This window comes from Medicago sativa, chromosome 1 (assembly GCF_051527215.1).
Source record: "Medicago sativa cultivar Bolivia chromosome 1, Bolivia_mono, whole genome shotgun sequence".
Classification (NCBI taxonomy): domain Eukaryota; kingdom Viridiplantae; phylum Streptophyta; class Magnoliopsida; order Fabales; family Fabaceae; genus Medicago; species Medicago sativa.
Genome location: NC_140749.1, coordinates 13131772 through 13143062, shown reverse-complemented (window position 1 = coordinate 13143062; position 11291 = coordinate 13131772). Strand labels below are relative to the sequence as shown.

At 33.2% G+C, this 11291-nt stretch overlaps 2 protein-coding genes across 2 annotated transcripts; both read left to right on the top strand.

Annotated features, from left to right (window-relative positions):
* Nucleotides 1-3336: 3336 nt before the first annotated feature.
* On the top strand, nt 3337-4461 carry LOC146952817 (putative F-box protein At3g23260). Its single transcript, XM_085740428.1, has one exon. The coding sequence runs from the start codon at nt 3337-3339 to the stop codon at nt 4459-4461; it is 1125 nt and encodes a 374-aa protein (XP_085596554.1).
* A 2518-nt stretch (nt 4462-6979) lies between these two features.
* On the top strand, nt 6980-8432 carry LOC146952816 (uncharacterized). The gene has a single exon (XM_085741949.1). It carries the CDS (start codon nt 6998-7000, stop codon nt 8168-8170), a length of 1173 nt encoding a protein of 390 aa, XP_085598075.1. The 5' UTR covers nt 6980-6997; the 3' UTR covers nt 8171-8432.
* The last annotated feature ends 2859 nt before the right edge of the window (nt 8433-11291 follow it).

Below are 11291 nucleotides of genomic sequence, written 5' to 3'. Positions count from 1 at the left end.
CTACCACAAATCAAAAGCATGATATTTTTTTTTTTTTTAAGGAAAAAGCATGATATTTTGTTTCCTGCATTTAAAACATAACTATTTATTTTAAATTATAATAGATTATAAAAGGTAAAATCTATTTATTTTAAATTATAATATATTATAAAGGGTAAAATCCTATTTATTTTAAGCTATAAGTTAGTCCTGAATTTTTTATTTGAAAGGGAAAGCGATTGAACTTTGCCATTACTTGTTGACTGATTTGTATATGCAAACATGTTAGCATTATGATTTATGACTATGTTTGACAAGATACATTTTTTACTTATAGTTTATAAGTTCATATGATTAAAATCATAGGGGTGTGATCTTGGACCCCCTCATTGTATATGCAAATCTATGAGCATTAGACGCCATCAGACTATCGTATTCACTTGTTCCATTCAAAATTCAACTCTAATTATCATTTATATTTATAAAGTGATTTGATTGGATGAATGTGTAAAGAAAACATATCGTCAGTGTATACAACAAATTAAATCCATATTTGGTAAAAATAAATAAATTCATAATTCATTTTTAGTTATTTAGTGACAGACCAATTCCCATTGAAATGGTCATGGTTAATGAGAAGGTACATGGGTTTTATGGTCCAAAATAATTTAATTTGAGATTTAACTTGTCATATTTGTTTAGAATGTACTTGACTGCTATTTTTTTTGGTTACAATGTACTTGACTGCTATGATCCATAACAAGTTTAATTTGTGTTTTAATTTGTCATATTTGTTTGAGCTGCTAAGTTAGATTTCTTTTATGGTATTGTGATTCGTTTGTTTGTGTGTTTGTATTCAGGGAGGAAAAATCCATGCCACTAATGAGAAAACAATTGATTTATTTGTTGAGAATTGCTCTTTTCCTAAATACATCTGCGTGAGTTAACTCATACTCGGCTATTTTTTGACGGGAATTAGTAAAAACATATGGGAGAAGAGCAATTATCTTATTTGGTTGAGCATAAAATGGTTGAGGACCCTTGCATAACAACTCTTATCCATGTAAATTCAAATTTATTCTCCAATAATTAATTCACTACTTTGATTTTTTTTTTTTTGAAGGACCCTACTTTGATTGTTATTGGTACATTGAAACACATTTCAGCAAATTTGTTTTCCAAAAACTTTCCATTGTTTTCCAAGAATTTGTAAAAAGTACTGGCTCATATATAGATACAAGCCTTGGTATAAGTCGAGTAAGCCAAGATAAAATTGTTTTTATTAATCAACTATGTAGAATTTCTGTGTTTATGTTTGGTTGGAAGAACAATTGAATAATATCTGTTGCTAAAAATGTTTTACTAGAGGTTAGTATGTAGGAAGTTCTATAGTTGATGATATCTAATGTCGTTAATATTGTTTGCAGCCACAAAAGAACAATTGAATAAAATTGTTTTTATTAACAGCACTGCTATTCATCGCGACACAAAATATCCCGAGCCTCTCGTGAAGGAATTGCTGCCGTTAGATAGGAATGAGTGGAAATCATGGAGGGTAAGATATAAAATAGAGAGTGCTACAGTTAAATAAGAAAACTTCCAAAGCGGTCGTGATGCTTTCGGGATAAGGTTTCTCGCGAGAACAAGCATTACTGTTTTATTAATCAACCATTAATTCTAATTATAATATTAAACCGAATAAAATGATATTTATTAATGAGCTGTAAATGAAAAACGAGTCGTGATGAGTTTTCTTGTTAATTTTAAGGGTAAATTACACTTACCTCCCCTGAGATTTCTCTAAATAACAAAAACACCCCCTCTAGTTTTATAATAGATATTAACCTCCCCTAAGTTCTTTTAAAATAGTTAAATACCTCCCTTTGAAGCTTAACACTGTTTGCTAGCAGTTAGGTTAAAAACAAAAAACTTTTTTTTTTAATAGAAAGAAAAACATCATCATTTCCATCATTGAATACGATATTATTTGTTGATGGAATCTGGCTTCAGAGCAGATTAAAATATCGTAACATAAAAGATGATAATTATTGAACCAAGTTGTCACAGTAACGAGCCAATTTGGAAGAATGGAGTCTCTATCCTTTGTAATGATTCTACTACATCTTGTGTCTTCTTCACCCATCTTGAGTACGTGATTATAGAGTCACATATTCCTTATTTTGTTTTTGCTTTTTAATTTCCATTGTTTCATGATTCTATTTCTACATCTTGATTTCAAGTTATGTGTTTTTTCTTTTATTTTCTTTTTGCTTTTTATTAGCACCGTTTCATGGTCTTCTCTTAGAAAAAATGGGCATTGGTATTAATTTCGCAGTTTTATTACTGTTCAAAAGTGGATGGTGAGGACTTTGCCACAATGGATCAGTTTTAGCAATAGATAACATGTAAATCTTAAAGTGAAAGAAGCGTTTTCATTGTCTTTAATGGAATGAAAATGAAGTAGTTCTTGTTTTAACGGAGGATGGACGGAGATAACAGTAGGGGGTGTTAATGTTGAGTGAGAAAATAGAGGGGAGGTGGAATGTAATTAGATAAACCTTAGGGGAGGTTAGTGTAATTTGCTCTAATTTTAATAACAAGAAAATGACATTTATTAATTTTAATAACAATTCTTGAGATACAACTTCTGAATCGATGAATTACAAACAAAAGCCAAAAATATTTTTAAAATGCTTTGATTTATTTTATACCCTTAATTCCTGAGATATAAATTACTTTTTGAAAATTTCTAAATATTTGATGTAAATTTATATGAGAACGTATAATCTTTTAAACCATATATTCGGGTTGAGTTAAAAATATACTATATGATAGTATTTTCTATAGTAATAACACTTATGTGAATTATTCTTTTAAAGTGATGTGATTGTGAAAGTTCTTAGACTCAATCTTATATATTCGTGCATCAAATATATATTTTGAGATCTATTGATAGAGAAAATCTTGTGCGGACCAAGACCAAGAATTTTGGTTTGGTCACACACAAAGAGAGAAGAGAGAAGAGAGAGAAAATGTAGAAGAGAGAAGAGAAGAGAGAGAAGGAGAAAATCTTGTGTGTGTGACCAAACCAAAATTCTTGGTCTTAGTCCACACAAGTGTTTCTCCTATTGATACTCTCAAAAATTACTTATTAAGTCAAGAATAATTTGATTATCATAGCAAATATATTATTGATCTGTGGGTTTCAAAATTTTGTTTTCTCTATCGAATTCAATTTCTGCATCCTTAAAGCTTTGTATTCCGTACATTGTTATAATAACAAATGCTAGCTTGTAATCAAAATCTAAACACGAAAAACTGATAAAGTGAATCTTAATGTTTTTCAGAGCAAAAAGAATGGGTGAGAGTCTAAGGGAAGATTTGGAGATACAGATACTAGTGATGCTTCCGGCAAAATCATTGTTGCGTTTCAAATGCGTACAACAATCGTGGAATGTTCTCATCAAGACTCCCTATTTCGTTAAGAGACACATGCAGATGGGCATGCAGTCTGACGACCATCGGTTCATGATCTTTCCATCTAGCATACATGAAGAAAAAAACGAAGTCATAACGATTCTCTCCGTACATGACAACCCAACACTAAATCCAATAGGAAATATGTTTTTCAAAAAACCACTTAGAATCTTTTCATATGGTCATTGCAATGGTGTTTTCTGTTTGCAAGACTGTATGGAGAATCAAATTCAAGACGACTTAATTTTGTGGAACCCAACCACTAGAGAGGTCCAACTTCTTCCCCAACCTTCTTATGACATTGTCGTAGATGAAGATGATGAAGCATTTATTGGTTTCGGTGCTGATCCCAACACCAACGAATTCAAAGTCGTCAAAGTCAGTATCCATCGTCCTTTACGTTGGTCTCGGTCTAGTTTTTTTTCACTTGCTGAACTTTATAATCATAGCACTAAATCATGGACCATTATCCCTTTACCTGTTCCTCCTTCAGAAACTATCATATATCACGGTCGTAGATGTTTTAACATGTACAATACTCTAGTTAATGGTGTTTATCATTGGCTTATAGGCCCCAACCATGATGATCACGATTTTAACATTCTCTGCTTTGACTTCCACACGAATCAGTTTCAACTCCTCGAGTCTCCAGTTCAATATAGTCCTTTCCATCATGATATCGCGGAGATTAACGGTTCCCTTGCTTATGTTAATAAAAATTTTGATCGTTTTGATTCAATTTCTGAAATTAGAATTTGGGTTAAAGATCAACAAGGTTGGGTTAAGAAATACAACATTAATGTTTCATTTGATCGCCGTCTTGATATTGAACGCGTTCTTTCAAAGGGGAAGGATGATGTTCAAGTCCTTGATAGAATGTTCCAACAAGATCTAATGAAGATATACGATAAAGATTGCAACTTGCTTCACCAATTTCAATGTAATCTAACAAGTGATCTGTGGATTCATGAGTATGTGCAAAGTATAGTTCCCTTGTCAACGTAATTACGACACAAACCGGGACATGATTTTAGTTTTTTTTCTTTAGAGGATGATTCAGTATTTATACATGCTTTATTATTTTTTGGTTACATATTATTTAAGTGTAATGCATAATACTACATTTCTTATTTATACACAAACCGGGGTACATATGTATTATTTTTCAGATACTTTAAAGTTTGTTAGACCCAATTTCTAATTATTATTTTTTATATTTAATTGTTTTGAAGAATTATTAGAAGATTTGACTTGTAGAAATTGTTGAAGTTAGTTTAAAATTGTTCAAATTAGAAAAAGTTGTGTAGTTAAAGTGTTTTAAATTGTGGTTGCGGTTATGTTATGATTGTTAACATTGGGAGAAAATTGCTATGCTGCTGTTATTGTGTCTAACATGATTGCAGAAACCCAACAATCCTTGAATTTGTGGTGAAATTGCAACCACAATTGTCTCTCCTATGGTAAAGGAGAAGAGGTAGTTTAACATTGGATTAACATTGCAAAGGAAAAATATGTTTTGTATGAAATTTTTGGGAAGCATTATATGTTATTACCTTTTCTTTCACGCAATATGTCATATAGTTTACAGTTGATTTATGGTTTTAAATTACATTTGTGGTCGAGATTGCGGTAATTGCATTTATTGAGGTAAAATGCAGTTGATGCGACCGCAATTGCGATTGTGATATCTTTGCGGATATCTCAGATATCTCTATATTGCGGTTACGTACTGCAACATAATTGGTTAAGTAACCAGTAGCTTGTAATCTAATAGACCTCTAGGCTCTAGCAATCCAACCACAAAGAAGATCCTTTGATCCATCCATCCTTATTTCCATATCTTACGGGGAGAGCGTGCTTAGTTGTTCTGCAAGTTATAGTTCCATAAGGAATGTAACCATTGTCTTCTGGTAACATCAATGCTTCACGAAACAAACCCACTTTAAATAGTTCATTCATTATAAAAAACGAACTGGAGTAATATATTTCCTTTGTAGGTTGGTAAAATACCAATCTTTCAACTATTTCTGCAATCTCATTAACTCTTCCAGTTTTGTATAGTCTTGGCTTGAATGCATCTAGATGTAGGTGACGTTGCACTGAACGAGGTTACCAATTCTCTTGTGTTCTTCTTTATTGCACTTTACTTTATTTATGTTTCTTGTTTATTGTGTTGTATTGTCGTACATGTTATCCTGGACATCATATAGTGTCATACATGTTGTCCAGGACATCACGTAGAACATATGTCCTACAAGTACTAGAATTTCAGAGGCAGTCTTCCAAGGAAAGAATGGACCTTTTGTGACTACTTCAAGAGGTTCAACAAAGAAGTTGTGCAAGTCTGAGGAGTGGACAAAAAAAATGAAGTTGTATCTACTAGAAAGAGGTTTTCAGCTAGGAACCGATTTTCACAAAGCAATGGGCTTTGAGGAACCCATATCCCTCAACGAGTTTCTCAAACACTAGAAAGCCAACATCAGGTATGAGGTAAAAAGGGAAGTCCCCCCCCCCCCCCCCCCCCCCGTTCATAGGCTCTAGAAAATCAAACGAACAACCCAGATTGAAGGAAACCAGAAGTCACGATCCAATGGCTTGGAATGGCCTCGAATAATGAAACGTACTCAAGTAGTGCGCGTGTGAAACGTTCCTCCCAACGTGCGTGCAACCCACGATGGTTACGTGTGGAAAACAAAACTGAACATACATAACGTCATAAACGTCTCACATCAACCATTTATTGCTAACTGCCTCCACTCACCACTTCATGCCGCCACCGGATCCAACACGAAATGAAGAAGAAGCCTACCTCAACAATTTTTGTGAGGGCCTTTGAATGAAGAAGCCTTCAGCAACACCACACACATTAAGCCATTGCGCCATAAAGATGACAACGGCTTGGGGGCAACTGTTATGGACCTGTTAGAACGTCAATCCCATGAAGACACATGGACCAAACCCCTCGAAACAAGACACAACGTCCTGAGCAAGCACATTAGCTCCAGTGCACACCACCTCACTGGAAGACGCCCCCGTCCTGCATGCACCGTACATGTGGCCTCCAACGCCCCCTGATGAGGCGCCGCATTTCTAGGGAACCGGTCGCGCCTTCTCCTATAAAAGGGTGACTCAGCATCACCCTAACGTACGATTCATTTCTCACACACTTTTACACATTTGACCTCATTTCCTACACTGACTTGAGTGTTGGAGTGTTAACATGTCTGCAGGCACCTTATTGAATTTTTTTATTCTAGCGTATGAAAGATTTTTTGGAAAGTAAAATATTCCATTGAAATCCCGTGAGCATAGCTCAGTTGGTAGGACAATGCATTATTATATGCAGGGGCCGGGGTTCGAACCCCGGATACCCCACTTATTCACCTTATGAATTCTAGCTACTAGGCTACCTGACGGAAAAAAAAAAAAATCCATTGAAAAAGGTGGAAATATTAGTTTTCGATAAAAAATAAATAAATAAATCTTCCTATCCTATTATAATTGGTTCCCTAAAACAATTTTCTCTTATAAAATTTTGGTAATGATGTTGTCGATGTTAAGAAGAAGATGTGTTGGTGCTGTTTCTTCTATTATTATTCCCAATAATATCAACAACTTGTTTCCTCATCGTGCTTTTGTTTCTACCTTATCCTCATCCCCATGGAATCCCTCTGAAGCAATCAAGCTCCAAGGTGATGCCCTCTATGAATTCAATACCCTGATCCTTGAAGGTGTCTCTGACATATCTCATTACAACAAAGTTTTCTCTTCCTTTCTCAATCTAGGCAGCTACATCCCTATTCTTCACTTTGTTCAACAATTGGAATCTCTATCCCACGACAATATGCTTCATGTTTTTCCAGACATTCATACTTGGTTAATGCTCATCACTTGCCACTCTGAATTAGGTAACATCTCTACTGCTTTCTCTCTTTTCCGTAACAAAATCATCGACACCGGTCATCATCCTAGTACTTCCACTTTGAATCATCTTTTAAAAGGTTTATGTCAAATAGGAGAGAGTTACAAAGCAATGCTGTTTTACCATTACATCATACTCAAGGGTTTTCGGTTGGACCGTGATAGTTATTATTTTCTAATCCGTGGTTTATGTCGTTATAGCGGAGAAACTCAAAGAGCAATACAGTTGTTGAGAGAAGTATTATTACTACAACCACAGATTGACACTGAACAAGATTATGATTTTCATGTCATGCTGTATAACAGAATTATATTTAGACTCTGCAAAGATAGACTTGTACATCAAGCCTATGATTTATATTCTGAAATGATTCATGTTACCAAAATCAAACCTGATTTTCTCACACATTGCCATCTCCTCTATGGCTATTGCATTGTTGGTCAGTTTAAACAAGCAATTTGGTTCGATAGAGAATTGGAGAAGCCAAACTACAATCCAAGCACTGGTTTGGTTTCTATGACGAAAACAGCAGAGAATGCATTGCGTACGTCCAAATACATTCCACCATGTATTTCTGCTCTTAATTTAGTCACCGAACAAGAGGTCAAAGATGCTAAAACTGTAGCAGCTGTGATGATAAAAGCTGGTATCCGACCTAATTTTGCTGCTTACAAGTCGGTGATTAATAAACTATACAAACGTGGAAAAGTTGAGCAGATTGCAAAAACGGTGGAAATGTTGCTATTTAATCAATTTTCGCTAGAACCATATTACTCTGATCCATATTGGTGATGTTTTCGCAAGACAATCAATGGTTACATTCCTGACTGATGATACTATATAACTTGCTCAACAAACCATACTCTCTCCGTAAGAGATGGAAATAAGGATGGTGGAGCAAAGTATCTTTTGTTTGTGGATGGATCGCTAGAGCCTAGAGGTCTATTTGATTATATGCTTTCTAGTTTTTAAACTAAAGAACTATGCTTTTGCTTTTGGTTTACCTTCTATTAGATTATATTCCTTCAATAATATACCTATGTTTCTTGTTTTATCCTTTTTTATTAAGCTTCTTGATCATGCCTATATCATTGTCTCGGCTTGTTGCTTTTTCTTTTTTTTTTCTCTTTGGGGGAGGGGGTCGCTAATGAATCAACCTCAGTAAGTCACTACAATAGGGATTATTGTAGGGCAGAATACCAAAAAAAAAGGTATGTAACATGAACCACTTGCTTGGTAAGGTGCCCGAAATAGTTAGTCATCATCATTTAGACAAGCTAATAGCATTCATGGCTAACTTATTATGGTTTCTGAGTCACCATGTAGGAAAAAATGGTTCCAATTCCGTTGGTTAGTGGAAACTTGCATGAAAAAAAAATACTCTTAACTGTCCCCAGAAATTTAAAATACATGGTGGATTATCTTGTAAGATCTAGGTATATTATATAATCCTTCATTTCATTTACACATTGGCAATATATGTATGCATATCTCTCTGTCTACGAGTTCGAGTACTTTTGTCATGTTTTATGTCTTGATAAGGGCTTCTTCAACAGCATGTCGGAGATCTATTAAAAGCTTATTACTAGTATTTAATCAAATTCGATATGAAACTCTCTCCTAAATGGATGAAGATCACACAACAATTGGAACTTAAATGAATATGATGCAGGCCATATGCATCAACTACTGTTGTTTCCTTTGCAGAACATGATTTTATGTGTGAAGCTGTTGAAGATTACAGGAAAATGAGGGGCTATGATTTCCTGTTTGAGGAATGATTCAATTAATAAAATACTCTCGAAGATAGTTGATTAGTCAAATTCTGTCTGCTACATGATTTCATTCTACTGTTTAATAAATTATCTCTTGACAATTCAAAATTTTACTTAATATAGGCTCCAAACACAAAATTATACATTTTTGTGTTAAAGTTTACTTGGTGCATGTGACTTGGTTGACACTTGATAGAGGAAAAAGTGACAATAATGTCAAGGCGGGGAAGCGCCGACTGTTTAGAGCAGTTTTATTTGTTTTTCTTCCAATGAGAATGTTGGAATATGAACTTCAACAGAGCATTAACACGCACGCACTCGCGTATACGACACTCTTTTCCTACTGTCATGTTTCCTGGGTTTGAATAGCAGTTGGAACCATATAAATGTGTTGCAGTGTTATAAATTCAATGTAACATTTCTTATATAGAAGCTTGTGTATCTAATTTTTAGAGTCTGCCATTGATTTCTAAGGATCGGCTTTCTTATATCTATGATGCTGGTTGGACTACTTATTTGAAACTGAGATTAAATGTGAAGAACCTTTTGTCACAAGTTACTAACTGAACAAAACTAATAACACTGTTATGCAAATACTAAATTTGTTAATTGTTATGTAGTTTCTGTCACGGTTACACTAACTGTTATCAACATTTCTTAATTATTTGACTGTGAAAATTTGATGCATCTATTTACACTTTAGAACAACCAAATTGTCATTAAACCATGAGTTTTAAGGTGAATCTTTATCATAACAGATAGTGCAAAAATTTAATTTTGGTGTCACAGCTACATGAAATTATGAAAACAAATCTGGATGTAACACTTATCAGAAAAGAAAAAAAAAAAAATAAATAATATATATATATATATATATATATATATATATATATATATATATATATATATATATGGGTTATGATAGAAGACACCTTTTGTGAAGGTGTCTTTTATCAAGTTACTCTATGAGCATTTGTTAAAAGACACCAACTACTTTTTATGAAGGTGTCTTTTATCAAAGTTATAACTAAAAAAGTGAAAATCACACCTTGAGGTGTGACTTGATAAAAGACACCACACTACTTTTTATGAAGGTGGCTTGTAACATAACCCTATATATATATATAAACCTGTGGTATTTAGGCATGGTATTTTCTTTAATAATTCAAAATAGATTTTGAATACATAGCATTATTCAATATATAAAAATTTCCAAAACATTCCAATGAGTTTGTAATGTTTATTGCAGCTAAAATTGTTTGGTTGGGGCCTATTGTATATCAGCAAGAGACAGAATTTGGATCTATCTTCACACAATGTGTTCTTTTATGTCAACTTTTTGTTACAACTCTTATGTGGGTGGTTATGAGAGAGACTAGTATGGTTGCTCGTAACTATGCTAAGTGGCTGCATATAATGATAAGTCATTTTTACTGTGATATTCTTTGATTTTTGATGAAATGAATTAGCCATCTCTCGTAAAAAAATAAAAATAAAAAGTTACTCTATGAGCAACTCTTAGTTGAATTATCCCGTTTAATAATTCGATCCAACTCTCGTAAATAAAAACAAAAATATTAAATTTTATCGATCCAACTGTCATATTTAAAGTTCTTATAGAGTTTATCAACTACACATTTTCAACAAAAAGAAAAAGAACTTTTTTTTTTGAAGGAAGAAAAAGAACTTTTTGATACTCGATTAAATAACTTCAAATGAAATAAATGTATATTTTTATAAATTTAATTTATACACACCTGCATTGTTCCTTAAAAAAAAAAAAAAAAAAAATACACCTGCATTGTAACCGAAAAAGGAGTCCATATTTAAGATGTGTTATTCTCGACAAAAAAAATAGTAAAGTGAAGTAGAACATTGATAAGTGGATACGTGTAACTAGGAGTGTGCAAAAATGTGGTTAACTGAACTATATCTATAAACTCAACCAACCTGAATTACAAAAAAAACGAACCATATTAAATGGTTCATGAACTGAACCACAAATTTAAACCAATTCTTTTTTTTTTGGTTACTAATTTAAACCAATTCAGTTAATCAAACTTAATTTAAAAATCAGTTTTAACTTCTTTTAAACTCTTTAATATATTTTTTTACTAACGTTTAACCAATAATATTTT